Raw genomic sequence first — 24,436 nt, forward strand, 5'->3', positions numbered from 1 at the left:
AGGAAGTTCGGTACTCAGCGAGTGAACTTTCTAACACTTGAGCTAAGTTTCACATTACAAGTAGCCTACTATACGTCTTGCTTATTTAACAGCAGAGTTATTCAAGGCCAGCGTGAGAAATAACGATCATTCAAACTCTCCACTCAAGTGAATATGTTACCCTCTGACCCATGCTTTTACTGGCTCTGATTAAGTTAGGCGGTAATAGAAGAGCCCCACCAGGACACTTACACTAGCTGTAATGCTATAGGCTATGTATGACTGCCAGTTTTAGTCAAGGAGCATTCCATGAGATCTAATTATGCTTCTACCACACTGGATTTTTTGCTTGAGGTAGAGACTTGTAATCACATAGCAAGCAGCTTAGATTAGAGCTTGATGTCTCCTTTGTGTGGGTGATCGCCCTCAGATATCTCGACTCCAGTCAAAACAGAATAACTAAACTTCTGTCTTTCACTGGTATGCCCAAGGAATTTGCGGCAAACCTGTTTAGATTGCATATATGACAAAATTGCATAAACATTTTGGCCAAGACTTTATTCTCCCAGCCTGTCCTTAAAGGAACACTATCCTCCAAAATGAAAATTCTGTCATCCGTTATTCACTCTCACGCCGCTCCAAACCTGTACGACACGTTCGAAATATTATTAAAAACGTGCTGGACACGCATGCAGTTGAGACAAGAGCCTATGATGCTTTTAAAACCAAGATTTGAATCGTTAGTCACTGACAATCTTCACCTCAAGTGAGCTGTTAACCACTGCAACCAAATCATTGAACAAGTGAGATGAACTGGATCATTTAACTTTTCAAATGAATAGTTCCAAATCAGTTGATTCATTAGAATGTTTCATTCACAAATTTAGTCACTGTTACTTCTTTCAGAAACTTTTACATGATTTAGTCAGATGACTTTTTGGATGATTTATGGTGCTTTTGCATTCTTGAAAGCTTCAGTTCCTTTTCATTATAACTGCATGGTAAAAATCTTCAAACATTCTCCTTTAGTGATCTGTAAAAAGAAAGGTTCCATAATGTTGAATAAATGAAAACAGAAATTTCCGGATGGAAGATTTTTATAATCTATTATTTAATGCTCTTCGAAACATGACCTGTTCTTTAGTCTCAACGACATTATTCATTGCACTATGCTGAAAAACAAGCAGGTTAGCATGATGTTGCAAACATGTCCAAGCTTTATGTTGCAAAACATCCCTGTCTATTTCTTTTCTCGGAGCTCAGTTCCAGGTATCATCGAGCACCATTGTCAGGCGGAAGCAGCCATTAGCGGCATTAGCGCACATACCCCTTTGCAGTTCATTTTGTAAATCATCCATGCAACGACAAAGCCCCAGCTCTGCTCACCAAATAATAGGACACCGAGAATGTGAATACTAGAGCTGGCCAGGTGCACAGAGCTTCCCTATCTCCCCTCGGAGCTAATGGACCAATATGGGAGAATGGAAATTGATTCGAGCTAGTCAGTAAATTAAGAATTCACAGCTTTCATTTTGTGTGCGTGTGTTGGGGGGATGTGTTGTTTATTGGAATTCGAATTTCGTAGGTAATTGGGGATGTAGAAAATGTAAACAAGAATAAATGCTGCTTTGCTTTTATTCATGTCAATGAAACTCACTATTGTCCTTCAGTGCTGTGCGTCTCTAGACAATAGGCAGAGAAAGTGACAACTGTCTGATAGAGGTAATTAGACACTAGAGCAGAGATTCTTAATTCTTGCAAGAATTATATGAATTCTGTTATATATATATATATATATATATATATATATATATATATATAATATATATTTTACAGAGCATTTTTTCTTTTAAAAATTATAATAAATATATTGTCTCAAGAATAAGAATCTATTCTATAGTGTCCAATTTGTCTAATACATTTTATTTACATTTTCTATAGTGTCTAATACTAATAACAATAATATTACAAAAACAAAACAAAACAAAAAAAAAACAAAACAAATATATATATCTATATATATATATATATATATATTTATTTATATATTTTTATAATTTCCAAATAAGATATACAGAACTTTATTGGAAAAGGTTTAAACAATATTTTTCATACTTGTTCAATGAACCATAAATAATTACAGCTACTAGACAATTTAATATAGTGTATTAGTGTTTAATTACATTTATTATGCTGAAAATTATATACACGCACACACACACACACACACACACACACACTAATATACATTGCATTAATAATATCAATGACTATATTTTTTGCAATACTCTATCTATCTATCTATCTATCTATCTAATTACTTACATAAATATATTTAATTTAGACTAAATACAGATCCAAGATGGATATAACAGCAGATGCACACTATCAACTTTAATGCTGAACCTTAATTTGCAGCATGACACACAAGCATGTCACTTTAGACAGGGTGAGTGCCAATGAAACCGCCCAGATCTTTTGTTTCCATTCTTATTACAGAGTCAATATCATTAAAATTGACTAAATAGTAAAATGTGTTGTTAATCTTAATAACATAATTTTCTGGTTACATAATTACACCTATGATATTCAAAAGTGTATTGATTAATTCAGTGAGAAATAAGCACAAATTTTGGGGAGCTAAAAAATGGGTCAGGCTAGGCTCTTGCTGAGCGAAATGTGCTCAGATGTGAATTTCAAAATTTTAAAACAGCATGCAAATGTATGGATGTAATTCAAGGTTCTGTGTGTTACATCATGTCCTTGGTACTACAAGACGTCTTCTATATTATAGAAACTGTTCAGAAATGCATAAAGGATGGGTTTTTTTGACATGAAATGCAAGCCTCAAAATTACGAATTCTCTATGTAAAGTAAAATCCAGAGAACTGAAAAGAAGCCATATATATTTTTTCTATAATTATTTCAATACAGAATAATCTGCTTTGGCATAGTGTGGATTTTGCCTAGTATTGGCTGCAGCAGGTAATCTTTTATTGCCTGAAAATAGCCAACAAGCATAACATGTCAGCGCCACACACCCACAGACCCAGGTCTCTAAAGCCAAACATTTAAGGCTAGAGGTGAGAAGGGTTATCAAAACTCTACTCAAATGGATTCCATGCTTTTTCACAGGTTTTCTAATCTTTCCATATGGGTGGTTTAAAGTGATGTCCATGCGTCTGCGTGTGCATCGGTGGAAAGAGATTGCAGTAATCCACAGGTGTAATCTGAGGTACAAGTGGCCATAAGGGAGTTTATGAGGACAGTCCACAGAATGCTAAGGCCAGGCTGGAGTCTGAACGACAGATAACACAAACTTAAGCTTGTAGAACCCCAGAGAAGCTCAAGCATGGATAACACACCTCAAAGTACTGTGGAGGCGGATACTTTTTAAGTGCAGGTTTCTATAAAAACTCTTTATGAGAACACATCCTCTTCAACATTTGAAGTACCTTCTGCCATACCAACTAAGTATAGAGTCTTCCATTATGGTCCTCAATCACATAATTCCCCTTCGTATACACTGCTCTCTAAAATACTTGATTCTGATTGGTCAATAATGGCATTAAATGGCCAAATATTGCAGTGTAATGACCAGTAAACTCTATATTCCACAATTATCACTTTCTTTTTTCATCTATGGCCCATAAACCTTCAAACTTTAAGACTTTTTAATCTTTTTTTTTTTTCTTTTCCAGTTTTAATCTCGGTTTATTTGTCTAAAAAGCTGTATTCATTTCTCTAAGTATTTATTCAAATTAATTGAATTTACATGATGTTCTTGGTTAGTCGGTCAGGACCCTGACTGTACGTTATGCCTTACATCTAACCTAGCAGTGAACCCTGTAGATGTGATAGAAAAGATCAGGCAAAGCCTCATTTCTCATCTCATCCCTGAGAAAGTTAAGGAGAGGCTTTGTAGAAGCATTAGATGGATGAGAGATGTTGATACCCTGCGCCATTCTACCTCTGAGCCCCCTCCTCATCAACCCTTGACTCAGAGAGGGAGCACAAGTCCTCTCCTTACCTTAGAAGGGCTCTCAGCGGCAGACGCAGAAGAGCTGTCTGAAAGAAAGCTCTTGAAAATGTTCACCTGTGATACTGCTTTTTAACCTCTTAGGTTTCTCTGCGGTTCAAGAGACGTGGCAGAGGAAATCTCTGTCTTTCAGAAGTGCGAGGTCTGGGTAAAAGCTTCTGTGTGGAGATTTGAGAGAGGCTTGTTCTTTTATGTCTCGAAGGGACACAGTGAAACTTCAGTTGTGGAACTGTCTGTTCTGAGAGACAAAGCTTGCCAAGATCTTGAGTCTTTTCGTTCCTGGCTGAATGTTATATCTGTTTTACTAACAACCAAGTAGCATGTGTCAAAAAATTCCATATGATCATTAAGTAAAAGCGATGGAGATGTCTTGCGCCTTGAATAAAAATAAATCTTTCAGGCTTTTTATAACAGTGAGCTGTGAACCGTAACCGTTACTGACCCTGACGAGAACTTGAGGGAAGGGTCCTCTGGAGTTTTCAGGCACGTTGATTGGTGGAATGACCCAGTCTCGCTTCTGTCGCCGCAGCCCATTGGACGAGCCTCGCTGGTGTTGTCGTGGAAACGTAATGACCCTGGGATTTTGATAGTGGCTGTGGGAGGATCCGCCATAAATACCATCCAAAGTAAACTGTGGAAAACATATACAACGCATACTCCATATGAGACAGCAATTCAAAGAATTCAATTTGATGCTATAAATAAGATCATGATGATTCAAAAGGAAAATCATAAATGAGATTTTCAAACAGCAGATTAAACTGGGAGAAATGTTAAATAGAGACCAAGATATGCCAAGATATTGAAATCTATAAACAAACGTCAGACATTTCAATTCCCCCCCACAACCCCCAAAATCTTGCTAATCAAAATTATTAATTTAGAAATACAATCTTCAATCTCTCTAATAAATTACTGAAAAAAAAAAAAAAACGGTAATGAATAGTGTTTTGATTTAAGCCAAATGTATATATCTGATTAATTTGATATAAAACATGTTTGGGTTTAGCATTGTTTATATACAATTATAGTATTTCAATTTTTACAATTTCAATTTTCATTTGAATTAAATTAAAAATTTAATTTAATTAAAATTAAATTAAAAAAGTTACATTTAATGTTATGTGCTTTTGTCTTTTTTTTTATTTCTGTTTAGCTTCTTTTTTAATTTCAGTTTAGGTTTTTAAAGTTTTTTTATCTAACATTTTTGTTTTGTTTATTTCAATTAACAAAAATATATATATATATATAATAAAAAAAAATTTGTAACGCTGGTTTAGGTAGGTCGGGTTTGAATAAATTAACAGTTGATTTAGTTAATTTATTTAAGCAGAAATAGTTAAATATTTAGGTCAAAATTAAACCTGGTCAACTAAAAATAAAATTTAGTCAAATTGACTAAAATGAATGAATGAAACTAAAAAATACTGAATTTAAAGACTACAATACAATAAGACTACAAGAAACTTTGAAACAGAGTTGAATACAGTGAGAACTCTGTTAAGTCTCCAGAGTTATAAAAGAGCAATTAGATGCACACAACAGCCAGTTTGAAGAGACAGACACACCTTTAATAGGAGCGCATACTTTTAATAATTCATTATTTGTGAGGCAATGGTACAAAATAGTTGTGGAGCAGTAGATGTACACCTGAGCCCTGAGTCAGGATCGTAAACATAGCTGTGGGGTTTCTGCTAAAACGACCAATCAAAATGACAAATCACGTCAAGGCCTCTGTAAACCAGCCCTTATAACACGGCAATACCACAGTGACGCATACCATGACATTTCCTCATGGGTGCCCAATGAAAAAGATTGATGAAATACCACATCAATAATTTAGACAAGAAAAACTAGAGCTGCCGCTGACCCTCACTTGATTCATCCAAAGGCCAAGGAAAAGGGCTGAAGCGACCAATCAAACAGGCGCCGTTTGTCACAGGGGCTGACGGTGTGTGCATGTGTGGGGAAGGGGACTGTCCTGCGGCTCATTTAGTGTCTTTAGCGCTCATCTCTGAATTGTCAGCTTTTCATGTAATCCTGTGTTGCCGTTTCTTCCCCTGACACCTCGACGTTTGTGGCACTGCATTTTCCAGCCGAGGCGCTTTCGCCAAATCCCAGTCTTCTATCTCTCTCTCTCGGCCTGTCTCGCGTCCCCCGGCGGGGGTTGCCAACTCAAGCATGCGTAGGCAGGTCAGCCTATCAATGTCTCACAAACACAGTTTGTCGGCAGAAGAGCTCGAACAGATGTGAGGCAAATCTGAGCAAACATATTGTATTTTTTCCCTCTTTTGTTTTAATTTTTCACAGCTTGATGGCTCTGGCTGCAGGGGCTCAGGAAATGGAGGGATTGTAGCGGAGCGAGGGAGCCGTGAACGAGCGAGGAGGGCAGCTGTGAGGCGCTGATAAAATCACTTCCGCCTCAGCTCTGCTCATCCACGAAGCTCACAGGTACCCGTTGCTGCAACAGAGAGCGGCTGCAACGAGACCTTTCGGGGGGCGGCAGGTGGAATTACTGTGCATAAGAGGGTGAAATAGAGAAAGAAGAGGCTGGAGAATGGAAAAGAGATTGAGGTGAAATCAAGTTGAGCAGTGAGGGCTAAATAATCCTCCCAGACAAAAGATAAATTATAAGAAGGCATTCGAAGCTCCTGTGTCTAAACTGCCAACTCGGCGTGCGGTGATGCCATCTTAAAAATAAACCTTCTTTATTGGCATCGACAGTTCCATGACGTAAGTAATAATTGATGACGGGCCACTGAATTACTGAAAAATAATGCACACTCAAGGTGGTAATATGGGCACAATGCCTTTTATAAACTCTTATGTATTTACATTACATTTAGCCATTTAGCAGACACTTTTATCCAATGTGACTTACAAATGAGGACAATGGAAGCAATCAAAATCAACAAAAGAGCATTATGCAAGTGCTATGACAAGTCTCACTGAGCCTAAAGCACGTAGCAAGTTTTTTTTTCTAAATTATATAATAAATAAAAAGAAAACAGATAGACTAGGAAAAAGAATAGAGCATGCTAGTGTTAGAGACCTTCTTTTTTTGCTTTTGTTAATTGTATAATAAATAAAATAAAACAATTGATAGAATACAAAAATAATAGAGAAGCTAGTTTTAGTTTTTAAGAATAGAATTAGAATAGAGTGTGACGTGCATTATTTTTGGCTCATTAAAAATTAATCTTGCGGCCACGTTCTGAATTAATTGTAAAGGTTTGATAGAACTGGCCGGGCCAAGAAAGAAGTTTTATGTATAAAATGTTGTGTATAAAAGTTTTCAAAAAATTGATGTTACAAATTCGCTACTGAGAAATGCAACATAGCTTTTCATGTTCAAACTATTTTATTGCAAATAAAGTCAGTGGCAGGGCAGCGCTGACAAATTTCTGTATGTGTATGTTTCTGTCTGTGTGCAAGTGTGTGTGCATGCGGAGAGCAGGAGAAAGCAAGCCTAATTTAGTGAAAAAACATGGAAATCTTCATTTTCAACCTACTGCTAGTGATGTTTGTTTGCTTGGTCAGCATGGGTAATGTGGTCAACAGATATGAAACTACTTAAATAGCTGTGAATATTTTCACACTTCAGAACGTTCAATGACCAATCAGAATCAAGCATTCAACAGCCCCGTGGTACAAAAACCTTTAACATCCATGGCAACCTTCCATTGGTTCTTTAGACTATTAAAATGGTCTTTACACTAAGAAAATAATGTTTTTTTTAAAGAACTGTTCACTGAAAGGTTCTTTGGGGAAACCAAAATGGTTCTTCTATGGCACCCCTTTTATATTTAAGAGCGTGCGCAACCTCACCTTCGGGAGGACACATTCAGATATGGTGTGACCAGCCAAATGTGTTTGTACACAGACAAAAGACTAATCTCTCCCTTCACAGATCTGTTCAAGTGTGAGGTATTCATCTTCTTGATCTGTCTCTTGCTCCGTCTCTATAATTTTTTTTTTTTGCCTGCTGACAAACAGGACATTGGGAGCTGTGATAAAGACCTTGATTTATCAATCAGCTCTCACTGGCGCTGCAGAAGCATTCCTCCGAATGTGTAGCCAACAGCACAGGAAGAACCAGGCTGGTCTGATGCAGCGTAGCATGGCAGTGCCAATGAAAGGCACAGACTTACAACAGCATGCCTAATGAAAAGGTTTATTCCTCTGGTAGGGCAACAAGCACTGCACCCATTACAACAGACAGTGAGGAAAGAATAAACTAGAACAAGCATGTTGTGTTGTGGGACGGCGCACGGCAGATGTAGGGAATGTGATGCTATGTATGCATATGTGCATGTGTGTGTGTGTGTGTGTGTGTGTGGGCGCATTCGGGAGTCAGCGTGTGTGAAATGGCTGCCTGGATTGCCCTGAGCTCCCGTAGCTCCAGAAGAACCAGCCCTGCCAGCTGGCTCCCCATCCCTCCCTGCTGAGAAGAAACCCGTTTGGGCATCAGTCAGCCTGCAGCTCTGCAGCAGACATCTGGAGGTTATTGTTCTATAGGGCCGCATTGCACTGCTTGCAACCCTGTCTGGAGTTTTTCCATTACATGCCAGTATGTGCAAATTCCCCATTAGGCAGCACTCATTTGCTACTTTCGTAATCAGTCTTCGCACCAGATCTCGCCATCGAGAGAAAACGGATATGTACCTGGACTTTCACTGAAGTTCCATTATTAAAAAGGCTAGAAGAAAGAGTTACTGGGTTTATAATAAGTGCTGCAAAAACGTTTCACTAATCGTGTCAGCTAGGTGGCAATAGGGTCTTATTTATAACAAACATACCACTACTAAATCTACAGGATGAAATCAAGCGTGCCACACACATCCTGAAAAGTGAAGCCAAAACATTTTGATCGCCATCTGGTGGCTAGCAGCAGTATAGGTCATAAATCCCACCCTCTCCATTTAAACGAACAGGATGAGTTTGCGGGAGTTTTGGGCAGGACTTATGATCACTACTGCGTGAACTCGGGCTCCAAATAACGCTATCAGTGTAAGATTATGGGCTATACTGAGATGTTTTGGCTTCACATTTCTATAGTGGACGGATCTTTTTTTTTTTTTTTTTTACAGTCTATGAAAGAAACATACAGTGCTATCAGTGCAGTAAGATTCCCGAACAAATTAGTCTTATGAACCGGTTCTTTTTAGTGAATCAAAGTCATACGGCATGACCAGTAGTAGTCGGATTTCTGATCAAACTGGTTCTTAATCTTACGGGGAGGTTATATTATATTGAATCAAACAAATAAATGATTCTTTTGAGCCAGTACGAATTGAAAAAACATACAGCATGAACAGTGTGGTTCCATTCACAAACAAACTAGTTTTAGGGGATGTTTTTTAATTGAATCATAAACATATAACACAATCGGTGAACTCCAATTCCTGAACGATTGAACCGGTTCTTTTTAGTTGATCAAAAACATTAATCGTGATGTGTGAACTCCAATTGTAGTTTTAAACTGATTACTGAACAAATGACTCTTTTCATTTTTTTTTTGCAAATCAAAAACAGTGTGTCCAGTGTTGCCAGATTCCGGAACAAACAACTTTTTTTTTGTTTCTGATTCACTTTAAGCCAATGAAATATCTCTGTGCAGCTAGTGTAATATCTGACTCATGCAGAATTATGTTTTTTTTTTTTTCAAACATAAACAACATATTGCGTTATGTTTTGCTTAAAGCTTGTACGACTTAAAATCAGTTTAGTTTCTGACTCATTGTTCATATGAATTCATATAGTTGAGAGGAAACCAGCCCTAATGGCTGCTGAACATAATTCCCAGCACACATGAATTCCAAACTCCAGCTTAGGGGCAGATGAGGCTCATATTGAGCTAAATGCCAGCCAAAGAACAGTCCTGGGTATTTTTAGACCTCAACCATCCAAAAGCATAGAAACTTTGCTCAATAAAACATGTTGGGGGACAAAGAAACTGCACTGTTGTGCTGAACTCTAAAACATTGGCTGGAACTTGTCAGCCCAGAAGGAGATACAACAGACTATACTAGAATGAAAGCTGCATATGGATCAAACAAATATAAGCCACACCATCCAGGCAAATGCCATGCAAGTTTATAATGAACTACATGTAACCTACTGACATTTACGCTCAGCAGAGGCACAACGAATTGCACCGAGTGATATCTTTGTTGATACACATTTGATAACAGCTAGCTTCCATATCAATGCCTTTCAAAGCATCTCTGCTACTTCAAAGTAACAAAAGACTTGCTTACTTTGTAAATGAGATGCCTTATTTTTAATTACTTTTATGGCAAACAAGTAATGGCGGTGCGTGTGTGTGGCCATTTCTGTATGTGAGTGTGTTCGTTTAAGATGGTGCTGATCTTAAGTGCTAATTTCTATGCTAATTTTCCTAAGTGCTACCTCTAAATATATCCGTCTTTCAAGTCAAGAGACCAAAATAAATTAAATAAATGTACAGATAAATCTCTATTGTCTTACGTGAGTCATTTGATGCATGGAACTCCTCACTAAAACAGAACTATGATGGTAAAACCATGGTACTTTTATTACATGCCACGATTATCATATTCAAATACCATGGTTATTATGTATTACCAAGTTAAAATAATAGCATTATCATGGCATCATGTAAAACAACAACAACAACAATGATAAAAGTTATTACAAATATTATTATTATTATTATTATTATTATATAGATGTATAAAATGTGTATAGAAATAATACAAATATATACATACAGTATATAATAATAATTATTATTGGAAATAATTAACTAAATGAATAATTACATTAATGGTTAAAAATTATAATATAGAAATAATCACAATTTTCATTCTGCTTGGCCATGATGCAGATAAAAAAAAAAAATAAACTGTAGTAGACAGTAGACTGGACACAAGCCAAACTGTTAAGGTTCATAATATGTCCCCTTACTTTGTCAAATTGTTCCTACGCCCTGCTTTTTGGTACTTCGTTGAGCTACTTGAGGATAATTAGTTCATGAAAATCACATCTGTCAGGAATTCGAGACAAGAAAAAATTCTAGCACGTAAATAGATGAAACATCATCTTAATACTGAAATACTCTGAGAGCTAAACTACTTCATTTTTATTTTGATAATTTTTTCATTAATTATTTATGGTCTCAACTAGGTCAGAGAGTTGCAAAGAGTCACATTTCCCAGAACACCCATGTATCTTCTTGCTTCGTGTGTGTGTGTGCGCATACATGTGTGTTTGTCCTTCAGTAACCTGCCGTAACCGGCAAGGAGACATTTCTCTAAATGGTCGTGCAGAAGGAGAGGACATGTGTGGGGTTAGGGACACAGGGATAGGGCTCGCCAGACCAGACTCCAGGATCCCTAGAGAACCTGCATTCCTGCTTCTCTGCTTGGCATTTCTAGGTCACTTTGGATGCAGAAACAGTCCGATGCCAGTGGGAAAGACATCTATATAAAGCCCGTACACCTCATCTGCTCTACACCAGAGCACAGGACATGAGCATGACAGCCACATGTATTAAAAGTTTAATGATACTTGCCAAGCAGGACACTTTGTGGCGGAATTGTGTGTGTGTGTGTGTGTGTGTGAAGGGGCGGGGGCACTTGGATGAAATATTACTCCTTTCATCTTTTGTATAAAAATTACATTTGAGCATTCACTTTCATAATCAGATCATGACTTTTGGTATGTTGCCAAGGGCTTGTGCAAACCATCTAAAAGCGCTCCACATGTGACAGTGCCGCCTGTGCATACATGCACGAGAGGGAGAACCGAAATGTAATCAATTTAAATGCTATAACTACTTTTCAAATTCTGATGATTGCTTAAATGTAATAACATCTTGCTGTGTTATTGAATCTCGTTCTTGCTTGTGCTATATGGGCAAATAATTACACTGAGGCGGCACATCATCTCCCCCCCACGACCCCCCTACAACCATGAACTCAATCAATGTGCATTATTTCATGCACTCAATTACTGAGCTGCTAGACTCACTCACGGCTTTTCACAATACCCTCAGAAAAACTACAAAAACTGAAAAATAAAACTGTATACATGCTACCATTCAAAAGTTTGGGGTCTTAAGATTTTGTAAGGTTTTTGAAAGAAGTATCTTATGCTCAACATGCATTATTTGATCAAAAATTCAGTAAAATAGTTACAAACTACATTTTTTTTTATAAATAATTAACAACATAAATAAATATATTTATCAATTCTATAATTAAATATGTCAAATTTAAAGATAACATATGTACTTATAAAAATGAGCTCAACACAAATCTGTTCATAAACAGATATTTTTGGAATAATATTTGACATAAATTACACATAATTTGTCCTTGCCTGGTTAACAGGAGGTGATAGCAGGTGTCCGGCGAGGGCCAGTTTAACAGTGGTCTCCCAGATATACTTGCCAGCGCTGTCTCTGGCCGTCACCATGAACTGGATGGGTTCAGTTAGATTTGTCACATGTTGCTGTGCGTAAAGAGAGCCATCCGGCAAAACGCTGAACTTTGGGTCACTGCTTTCGAAAGAAACCTCCTCTATTTGTTGACAGGTTTCGAACTTCACTGCAAGAAAAGAGAGAAAGAGAGGGTAGATGGTAAGAAAAACATTAAATAATAACAATGAAACTCTCATTGCTGCCAGATGCAAAAACTGTTCAAAACTATCTTATTTTTGGCCGACATATTTCATTGCTCTTGCCCACACATTTGTCATTGTCTATCTCTAGTATGCTAGACTGCTTATTAAATAAAACATGATGGTTATATACAGTATGAAAGTATTGTAGTTATTAAATTTAAGGTGGACAAGGCGTTACTGATTCAATACTTCATTCAGCCACATACAGACCAATAGACAAATAAATGAATTGAATTATATATGTAATAAATGATGGGCTATGGCTAAATCCAATAATACAAGCAATGTACTGAACATAAGATACCATTTGTCGATAATGTTTATAGCATATACTAAAAAAGGATTCTCTTAATAAATGACTCTTCTGACAGCAGAAGTGTTAAAAATTCAGTTTCTCTTAAAACAAGTGGAGATAGAAAACAGAATGAGTGAGTCATATGCTTTCTCCCGCTATGGCTGCTTGGAAAGGGTTCTGGTCAACAATAGCAGATGGTCCGTTCAGTTACACCTGAGGGAAAGTTCCACAGCTTCAGCTCTACTTAAAGTGAGCAAGCAAGCGAGCAAGTGAGAGAGGGAGCCATGTGCCATGTCTAGATTAATCACAGTTTAAAAATTAGAGCTCTATTTCACATTTACCAGAAGTTCAGTCATAGAACTTTAGTAGACCGCTTCTACTCTAAGTATATGGGAGTCAGGGACTACTTTTCACAAATAGTACATATTTCTCAGGTTAAAGGAATAGTTCACCTGAACTGTGGAGATTTTCTCACCCTCAGGCAAGCCAAGATGTAGATGTATCTTGATTGGAGCAGATTTGGAGAAATTTAGCATTACATCACTTGCGCATCACAATGGATCCTCTAGAGTGAATGGGTGCCGTCAGAAAGACAGTCAAAACTGCTGATGAAAACATCACAATAATCCACACAACTCCAGTCCATAAATTAATGTCTTGTGAAAACTGAAAAGATGTGTGTTTGTTATTTGTGGATTATTGTCATGTTTTTATCAGCTGTTTGAAGTCTCATTCTGACGGCACCCATTCACTGCAGAGGATCGATTGGTGAGCAAGTGATGCGATGCTAAATTTCTAAATTTTGATGGCCTCAGGTTGAGTAAATTTTAAGCAAATTTTTTTTTTTTTTTATGAACTATTCATTTTTGAAAATCAATTTCTGTAAAGACACATAAAAAGCGTTTTTCTATAAATGTCCACTGATCATTTGCACTTTTATCCCTTAGGGGAAAAAAAAATAAAAAACACAAACACACATTGACAATAGTGGGGTATGTTGTCACGATGCAACCTGCCATTACATTTACATTTATTCATTTGTCAGATGCTTTCAAGCAAAGTAATTGCTTTGTCCCGCTAATATTGCGTTTCAAATTTCATATAAAGTTATAAACAGCATTTAAAACATATGTGACCCAACACTATAGCTACAGTTTCTACAGTAAAGCAAAAACAGTATATTTAAATTTGGGTTAAGAACAGAAAGATGGTTTTGACTTCCAAAACCACTAGAGCACACTTTTTTTTTTTTTATTAAAAAAGAAAATATAACTCTTGTGACTACTAGCCCCAGTCTCATCTATGCATTAGTGACACTTCAGCTGCATATTGTTCTGACAGTGTTCAGTCTTTGCAGACTTCCAGTACTAGAGGGTCAAAGCGTTCCAAATAGATTTGAGTGCCGCTTCTCTCATCTCTTCTTCCCTCAGGATTGAAAAGAAAGAAAGATGGAACTAAAATCACTTCCTACTGATTTTATCTCTCTTCCACAATCCCACTGATAACAAGACAAATTGATTTCATAAATCACCGTGGGACCAAGTCACTTGTTAAGAGTACCGGGCGAAAATGTAAAAAAAAAAAAAAAAAAAATCTGCCATGAAATATCTTGCACGACAAGCTTTTTATCAAGCCATCTATCCAATTTACCACACGGCTTCCTACCAGAAGATGCACCAAAACAACAGGCTAATAAAGCGTAGAATCCATTTCACCAATTGCAGCATGGCTTGCTCAACGCTCCAAAGTTTTGTCTGGTGAATAATTGCAAATGGGAGGGGAAGAGGCCAATATGCAGTTTTCAGAATGAGCACCACTGACACATGAAAGCATGCTGCCTACTTTAACAAGCTCAGCTCAAAACAGAAAAACAAAGTGCATCATACTGGGAGAATAATAACATTTCACTCTGTCAGTTCTCCTGAAAATGTCTAGAAGATTTAAATCAAGAATCAGAGTGATTTTGCTATTTGGCAACCACCACGAATGGTCTGAATACACTAATTGCAGCCTGTTGTTGATGGGAAAATTGTTAATTTAATTTTTTTCTCTTTCCTTACTAAGCATCAACAAAAACATCTGCCAGCAGGAAACATTAAAAATACACTCATGATAAAAAAAGAGAGATGGATGTTTCTGTGAAGCAACAACGGCAGTCAATGTTTTTGTAAATTAGGCTAATTTGCTTTAATGGAATGAGCTAATTATTGTCATTGAAGGCCTTTTGTCACTCCACAACTGACATACAGAAGGTAAACCTGCGGATCAAGGGAAAGAGGCTAAACCTCGAGTGTTTGCATAAGTAAAAACACTGGATTCACAGGAGTTGCCCTGCATGATATTGTTTCGTTATGGGATTGGATGTTGGCATTGTGAAGGCAAGAATGGTCAGCCTCAAAGTGAGTTGTTCAAAAACAACAAGCCCAAAGAATATGCCAAACCAGAACTCCCTCTTACTCTCTCTGTCTTGCTCTCTTTCATAACGAAAAACAGGGTTGTACAGACATGTGCCCAGAAGTCTCAGCTTCAGATGAAAAGTCCATTTATTGATCTCCTCATGCATGCTAAACATAAAAAACCGACTAGCATTATTCAACAATCTAACTACTGACTATGCACCAATCTGCCCGGAGTTTTGTTTGATGAACTTCCTGTTTGCACTTGGCATGTGATGACCAGCATCTGACCACTAGTTAAACACAGTGCATCTACTGTAAATTTTGTCCACATCAATAGGATTTACATAATGTAAGACAACTGGGGACTGAGCGTTTCAGGTGTATTTTGTAAAGTTTTTTGAGAGAAGAATGAGCATAATAATAGTAGGAACGGTTTGTTGGACACAATATATGAATGCAAATACGACAAAGAGATCACGAACATGTTTACACTAGTCTTTTTAATGTGCATTTGGAGAGCATGCCGATACAGATCACATTTTAATGGCAAGCCTTAATAATGAATGATTCAATGACTCACTCATAAAAACAAATTTTGTTCCTGAATGAATCAGCTATTTTGAAAAATACCCACTATTAACACACAGACCGACAGCCTGTTCATATTTGCAAGTTTGCACATCCAATAAAAAAATACCTTTTAGTAGGAGGTTCTTGGAATAGCAATTCAAAACAAGCTGAAATGTGGCCATGTGAAGCACAAAAATCCAGTACGATATTCAATTACAATTTCTCATTAAAGTCAGAAGCTTTAACTGCAGCACACGCAAATAAAAACAAGAAAAATCAATAATCGATTGACGTTTCTGCACAAGGCAGCTTTATTGAAACTGCAATTCAAATTTTGGAATGTGAAGGTCTAACGTGTAAGATGATATGTGGGAGAGATATTGACCAAGAAGCAAGAATGAGAGTAAGAAAAACTAGATGATCATGTCTGTGAGAGTGTGTATGAGTGTATGCCGATGAGAATGTGGCTAGATGGATAGATAGATAGACAGATAGATAGATAAACAGATAGATTGATAGACAGACAGAACGCTAGACAGAATGAGCAATGCACAGAGATAAGAAGAACAAACTATACTCAGGAGCACTATGATGGTGGGGATTGAGTGGCTGTGAGGTGTGTCCTCTCCATGCGCAGGCCTACAGTACAGGTTAAGACAGTTCAGGAGAGCTGCAGCATTTGATGTTCTCCGCAGGCTCCCCTGAAGGTCATTCAGCCCTGCGCTCACAAACAGAACAACATCACAAACTCAGGAGCTTTACAACAAGCTCTTTGCCTTACTGGATGGTGTGTGGACACAGAGAGGTGTGCAGGGGTCATCTGGAGCTGAAGATGAAGCCTTCTCGTGAAACAACTTTAAGTGGAAAAACAACTCCTGCAATATGGATAGGATTTTGAGGGACAAGAGCATCAAAGCTGGAGTTTTGTGGTTTTTATTTGATGTCTGTAAGCATTAGGTTAATCTATATGCCAGTGTACACCTAAACCTTGCCTCGCAAATTCACTTTTAACAAACACACTCATTTAAAATTTACTTTCTCTTCCGGGGGGAAATGAATAAAAAATATTACTAGCGCAACTTGTACTACACACATTTTTTAGTCTAATAAAATGCTCTTTGGCCTACGACTAGTGTTTAAGCAGATTTATTTTTAGCATCTATCGGCCTACTTGTTTTGTTTTCAAAACTGTGAATTTGATACTAAAGAACTAGTTATTCATTTTGAAGTGTCTTGACTGCTTTTGTTTATGGTCCAAGCTATTAAAGGGATAGTTCACCCAAAAATTTTAATTCTGTCATCATTTACTCACCCTCAAGTAGTTCCAAATCTGTATGAATGTCTTTGTTCTGCCGAACACAAAGGAAGATATTCTGAAGAATGTGGGAAACAGAGCAGTTCTGGGGCACCATTGACTTCCACAGTATTTTTTTTTCCTACTATGGAAGTCGATGGAGCCCCAAAACAGCCTGGTTACAAACTTTCTTCAAAATATCTTCCTTTGTGTTCGGCAGAACAAAGAAATTCATACAGGTTTGGAGCTACTTGAGGGTGAGTAAATGATGACAGAATTAAAATTTTTGGGTGAACTATCCCTTTAAGTGTGAATTTTCTAGGCTGTGATGTACACTAATGGCTATTGACGATATTGACAAGCGTTAAGCCCTTCAACACAGTTCAGGTTGGCTAACATCAAGTATCACTGGTTCTTGAGTGTCTCTCTTTTTTATTTTAATAAATACCTTTATTCAACAAGGACACATTAAATTGAGCAAAAATGACAGTAAGATATTTAATAAAATTAATATTTCAAATAAATTCTGTTCTATTGAACATTTTATTCATCAGAGAATACTGAAGAAAGGCAGCATCGTTTCCATAAAAATATTAAACAGCACAACAGTGTTCAGCATTGATAATATTATATGTTTCTTGAGCATCAAATCAGCATATTGGAATTATTTTTGAAAGATAATGTGACACCAAAGACTAGAGTAAAGAAATAAAAAAATCAAATAAATGCAGCCTTGGTGATTATAAGAGACTTACAAGAACATTGAAAAAGACGTCTGAACAGACTTCAGTGTCACTATTTTATTTTTATTTTTTGGTGTTTTTTTGTCCTTCTTGGAGCCTTACAGTCTAAGAACACTTTTCCCACAAGGAAAAAAAACAAAAAACAAACAAACAAAAAAACACCCTGTAAGGGTACTGAATGACATGGGGGCATAAAAAAGGAATTTTTATTTCTAGGTGAACTATCCCTTTTAAATGTTTCCTGTCGAAATGGTGGCTGCCAAAAAAAAAAAAAGGGTATTGTGTTAATGTCTTTGCAGGAATAAAAGATAGTCCTTCACATTACCCCATGTCTGATCAGGTCCACCTGCCGCACCACTGCAGGTAGTACTGGGAAAAAGGGGCATGACATTCACAAAGACATCCACACACTCACAACTGCACAGTGCAGATGTGTGCGTGTGCATACACACACATACACGTGGCAAGGTCTTCAGGTCTGGTACTGGAGGGCTGCATTGTTCCGCTTGACTGACGGAGGAATAATGTACGGCGGCACAGAACTCTCTGTACGACCAGCGGACCCGCACAACACAAAGACAGGGGGACAGTGAGGGCACCAAACTGTTACCCTCGCACACACGCGCCAACCCAGGCACACACTCATGCGGGTCCCCCCTGACCCAAACATTCTGTCACTTTTGACAATGGCGGTTCTGCTTGATGAAGCAAAGTGGGTTATAACACTCCCACTTTGTCTGTGTGAGTCTGTGCCACTCTTCACAGTCTTGTAACGGTGAAAATGTACTGCTTGTGAGTAATATGACATTCGCAGATGTGACTGTCACATCATGCACTCAGGATGTTGAGTAAACAATTTAATACATTGTTTTGTGACTTTCCCTTTGGAATGGCACAATATAACAAGTTGCAACATGTAGTGATAGGTCTGGAATTTGAGGGGTAGTAGGGCAGAAATCAGATTTTATTCTGGCACTATTATTCAAAAGTTTAGGGTCAGTATGAGTATTTTATTAAAAATTATACTTTTATGCAGCATGGATGCAGTAAATTGATCAGAAGTGGCAGTAAAGATGTTTATAATATTACAAAAGATTTTCATTTCAAATAAAAGCTGTTATTATTCAAAAGTCAGTCTTTTTTTGGGAAAATATGCTTTTAATTAGCACTATTATTCAAAAGTTCAGGGTCAGTATGATTTTTATTTCTTCAAAAAATAACACTTATGCAGCATGGATGCATTAAATTGATCAAAAGTGGCAGTGAAGATGTTTATAATGTTACAAAAGATTTTCATATAAAAAAAATCTGTTATTATTCAAAAGTCAGCCCTTTTTTGGGGGAAAAATAGAACTTTTATTTATCAACGAGGCATTGAATAAATCAAAAGCAACAGTAAAGACATTTATAATGCTACAAAAGATTTTCATTTCATAAATGCTGTTGTTTTGAACTTGTATTCATCAAAGAATCCCAAAAATGGTAGTTTCCTCAAAATATTATGTGCAACTGACCCAAACTTTCTAGCACTTTTTTGTATGATGACGTTTATGCTTGATGAAGTGAAGTCGATTATAACACTCTCAGTCGGTTTGTAACAGTGTTTTATTTTTTTATTTGTTATTTTTTTGCATGAGTAATACGACATTCACTTATATTACTGTCACATGCTCAGGACATGTTGAGTAAATATTTTAATTCATAGTTTTCACAACTTTCTCTTTGGAATGACAAAATCTAACAAGTTGTGATGTGAATTGATAGGTCTGGAGTTTGAGGGGTAGTTTGTGTTGGGAAAACAAGCTATGGCAGAGAGATCGGACGTGCTTCAAATCCTCCTCACAAAACCACACGTCTGGACTGCTAATTAGTGTGAATGAACCAAAACACTTGTTTTTTCTTCTGCACACAGCACTTTTTGTGTGATGCTGCTAGGTGCCTGAGATACAAATATGCTGTAAAAAACACATCTATGCCCTGTATTATTTATTTTTCTCTCTGAAAGAGCTCTCGAGAGCCATCTTTTACTCTTTAGCCTTGATCACTGAGGTCCCGCAATGCCAAGAAGAACTTAATCAGCAGGTCTTGACACTTTGTCCACAAATCAGTGGACGAAAACATTTAAGTGAGTTCACAACTGTGAGCCGAACTGCCTTTTCTGAGTCCTGCAGGCCAATGGCCTGAAATACAACTACTAGTTGTTTTCCTCCTTGCATATACTGGAGTATAGCTATCCTGGAAAAATAATATGTAAAGAACAGCCATCCTCAGCTTCCCTGCTGCCATGTGGCAGTATATTTGGAGTATGCAGTTTAATTAGCCTACTTTCTGGGGATTTTTAATTGTGCAGTGTTATTTTGAAGAAGCATAAACTTTGAAAGCACATGTGCAATGCTTCAGCAAGGGTCAGGGCATTACTACACTACAGTTTACTATTATTATTATTACAAACTCAATCAACTGTAAGTAGCATACATTCATTAAAATACTCCCACTGTGTAAAAAACAAACCAACTCTGCACACCTATAGAAACATTTGCCCTACTAACATAAGGTGTTTATAAGCATTGGTGCTTAAATGCTATAAGATATAGCAGTAGCATTTGGAGGTCTTCTGAAACTAATACTACTTTACATATAAAGAATGCTTTTATAAATATGTATGTTTTATTTATATTCACATACACTACTGTTAAAATGTAATCTATTTGATCAGTAATACAATACAACAGCAATACGGCAACATATTATTACAATATAAAAGAACTGTTTTATGTTTGAGAATATTTTAAAATGTAATGTATTCCTGTGGTGGCAAAGCTATATTTTCAGCATCATTACTCCAGTCTTCAGTGTCATATGATCCTTCAGAAATCATTCTAATATGCAGATTTGGAAACATTTCTTCTTATTATAAAAAGTTAAAAACAGCTGCTTACTTTTTTGGAAACTGTGATGCTTCAGAATTTTTGATGTATAGAAATAACAAAAGAACAGCACTTACATTTAATGATCAAGTTAATGATCCTTTTAAAATTATTCCTTTTTAAAAAAAAACAAAAAAAAAACATTTTGAATGTTAGTTTATAAAAACAGTATTTTTTAAAATTTAACATATTGCCTTTATACGGTAACACTTCACAATAAGGTTCAATATTTTAATGATAATGCAATTGCTAACATGTTCATTTACACGTACAAAATCATTTAACATGACCAAAAACCAGGGGCGTAGAATTAGGGTGGGACGCAAGGGACTTGTCCCTACCAATATCCAGCTACTACCAAACTGTCCCTAGCAATAATTTTGATCAAACAATTAAACATATGTATATGTTTTTGTAATTTCAGAAAGCATCTGAAAGGTCATACCATTGACATATACCTAAGAAGTTAAAGTAAATACGTTAGAAAACTGTGCGCTTTGAAGGACGCGCATTTAATACATGGGAGGAATGTAGTCGCACACTGGACAAGAAGCGCAGCGCCGCATTTAGAGCAATTCACAGGGATTGCACCCAATTCAAGACAGCAGTCTAAAACAGTAAATATAAAAGTACACAGCAGGAATTAACAAAGGTGCATCGATGAGTCTGAAGTAGGGGTCGACCGATATGTGTTTTTCAGGGCCGATGCCGATACCGCGAGCGTCGCGCACTTCAGTGTGTGTGTGTGTGTGTAATCAAAACCGCGTGTCTGTGCCATTCACATATACAGAGACAGCAGAACATACAGAATTCATATTTAAATAAGTCTTTTTGCAGCTTAATATTTACAGATACTAGTCCATAGCGCGAGTCGATTTAAGTGTACTGACCTACTTTTGATTAATTCATCCAAACTTTGACGAACTCTGTGACTCCGCGTTATACAGTAAATTCCCTTTATATGACTGGCTTCCGCGATTCCGTCCGCGTTTTCCCATCGCGGAAACCATAAATAGATAATATTGAGGTGTTTTGCAACTTCAGTGTAGTGGATTGTGATTCATTGCAACTTGAGCAACGTCTGCTGCTGCCTTTGAGAGACAACTGATGCGTGATGATCACTGAAACTGTAGCAAGCGCTTTCAGTGAGAGTGCCTTAGTCTTCCACATTGATTGGTCTGACTCGTGACTCCCAACAAATCAGATGCGCGGTGGGCGGAGACTGCTCGAGGCCACAGAGTGGTGAGTTCTGACAGGCTGCATCAGAGCCAAATAGCGCGTTTCAAAATTAAATAATTGTATCGGCACATCGGTTTTAAAAATGACCGATACCGATAATCATAAAAATGCTTAATATCGGCGCCGATAATCGGCCAGGCCGATAATCGGTCGACCCCTAGTCTGAAGTACGGTGTTTGACAAAACAGAGCAAATGGAAAGAGAAAGCGCAACCTATGGCTATTATTAGATACAGAAAGATAAACAATCTTCCAGCCTAGAATAAAGTCATTATGAACATTAACAATAATTTGGGACAAATATAATGTGGCTTTTATGGTAAACTATGTAAGAGGCACTCTGTGGTGCAGCAGGATTTGGAACACGCGTCCTGAGTCTTTAACTTTAAATTAATGTTGTTCAACTGAATGTAAAAATCAAACTGGCAGCTGAAATATACACATAATAAAAAACAACACTGAACTAAGAGCGTGCGATTTATCTGTCAATCAAATGTGCATTAAAGCAACAGCAACAGCAGAGTTTTCTTTCAGAATCATCCTGGGTTGATTAATATTAAAATAAAGTGATACATGATAAAGACACCCAGTGCTCTGATGCTGATGTTGTTGGTTTACAAAATTAAAATTGTGCAATTGTCAAACATTAATTAAAAAAAAAAAAAAAGCTCTGTATATGAATTATGAATATGTTGGCTACCATAAGCTATAAATAAAGACTTCAGGTGATATGAAACTGCAAAGATGATTGTGTTGTTTTGCGCCTGGAGGTGGGGGGGTTTGGGCAAGGTGGGTTGTGGTTGGGTTGGGGTGTTGGGTTTATGTCCCCACTAGGGATGTGCATCTCATGACTCAGGCTGATACGATACGCTTCTCGATGCATAGCCAACGATACGATACATTAAAGATACATCAAGCAGGTACCGATGCGATGCGATATGATTCACCCCGTTTTACGATACAGTGCAATCCGATTTCGATGCGATTCGATTCAACACAATGCGATTCAATGCAATGCAGAACATATGATCACTTTTAATGCCTTGAGGCCTGTTTCATAAAACAAGTTAACCAAATAAGCCAGGCTTATTTCATTTAGTCTGACTCATTGTTAAATGATTTTGTTCCATAAAGCAAATTTAACATAAGCCTAGATCAAGCTTAGTCACTGTGGCAACTTATGCTGGGAAATTAACCTGGTCTAAAGCAGGCCAACTGTCAGGCTAAGCTGAGCTCCTCTAACACTGACCAATAGGAACACAATGATATGACCACTGTCTCACATACTATTATTTGACTTTTTTTCTCTCTGGTTTTATAACAGCTGTACCTTTTATAGTTTGCAGAACAGATAGCAGAATATTAGAACATTCTAAAATAGCTCTTTAAAGCATTAAAATAACTAAATTATAAGTTAAAATCACTGAATTAAAAATAAAGAAAATGACTACATTTTAAGTGCTATAAGAAACACACATTAACTCATTTGAGCTTATAGCAATTACGCTAGTACTGTACTAGCTTACATTTGATTTGCAATAGTCCCTTTACAGTCACTGCTATCATAAAAATACACTTATATGTAGGTTTAAAATTCTACAAAAGACACATTTAATGTCCAACAACAAATATTTTAGCAAAATATATATTTTACTCAGAATTATTGCACTGTTTAGCACATGCTCGTTGCTCTCGTGTAAACAGCAAAAATGTATATGTTTGCATGACTTTCTAACATTTACAGATGAAAAATATACCTGTGACATGTCAGTTATGCACTGAGGAAAAAACAATGTCTCAAATGCATTAAACAGCACAGATATATTCGCTGGTGGATTGACTGATCCATGATTGACATTAAGGGAATAAGCGTGCACAAATTAGTGAGATTGTGTGAATATAATTTGTCATTTATGGAACCGCTTTAGCCCCGATTGATTTGTTAGGTTATTTCAAGTCAGATTTTGGACTTTAATCCCCGCTTTTCCTCAGGTCTCCGCAGTGTTGTGATTTGTCATATTATTCACGCAGCAGCGGTGATGAGAGAACGTGCTTGAGAAACAGTTTAGAGAGGAGAAATCAGTCACAGATTATTACTTTCTAAAAATAAAAGTATAGTGCATCCACTAGTAATTATATATAAATAAATCGTTTTTTACCGATGCAAATGTTAGAAATGATGCATCGCGATATAAATGCCAACTTGTAGCCGATGCACACTTTTTAAACCGATGCATCGCATCGATAACGTTTTATGACGATGCACCGAGCGAATCGGGGAATCT

At 37.0% G+C, this 24,436-nt stretch overlaps 1 protein-coding gene across 7 annotated transcripts in view; it reads right to left on the minus strand.

Annotated features, from left to right (window-relative positions):
- The window catches only part of cdh4 (cadherin 4, type 1, R-cadherin (retinal)), a 253,284-nt gene that overhangs the window by 57,874 nt on the left and 170,974 nt on the right, over window positions 1-24,436 (minus strand). For all 7 annotated transcript variants that reach the window (XM_058791222.1, XM_058791221.1, XM_058791219.1 and 4 more), the window contains 2 exons: window positions 12,383-12,609; window positions 4,461-4,649 (listed from right to left, as the gene is read on the minus strand). In XM_058791222.1, the coding sequence (XP_058647205.1) occupies window positions 4,461-4,649; window positions 12,383-12,609 (416 nt within the window). The remainder of the gene's footprint in view (window positions 1-4,460; window positions 4,650-12,382; window positions 12,610-24,436) is intronic.

This window comes from Onychostoma macrolepis, chromosome 11 (assembly GCF_012432095.1).
Source record: "Onychostoma macrolepis isolate SWU-2019 chromosome 11, ASM1243209v1, whole genome shotgun sequence".
Classification (NCBI taxonomy): domain Eukaryota; kingdom Metazoa; phylum Chordata; class Actinopteri; order Cypriniformes; family Cyprinidae; genus Onychostoma; species Onychostoma macrolepis.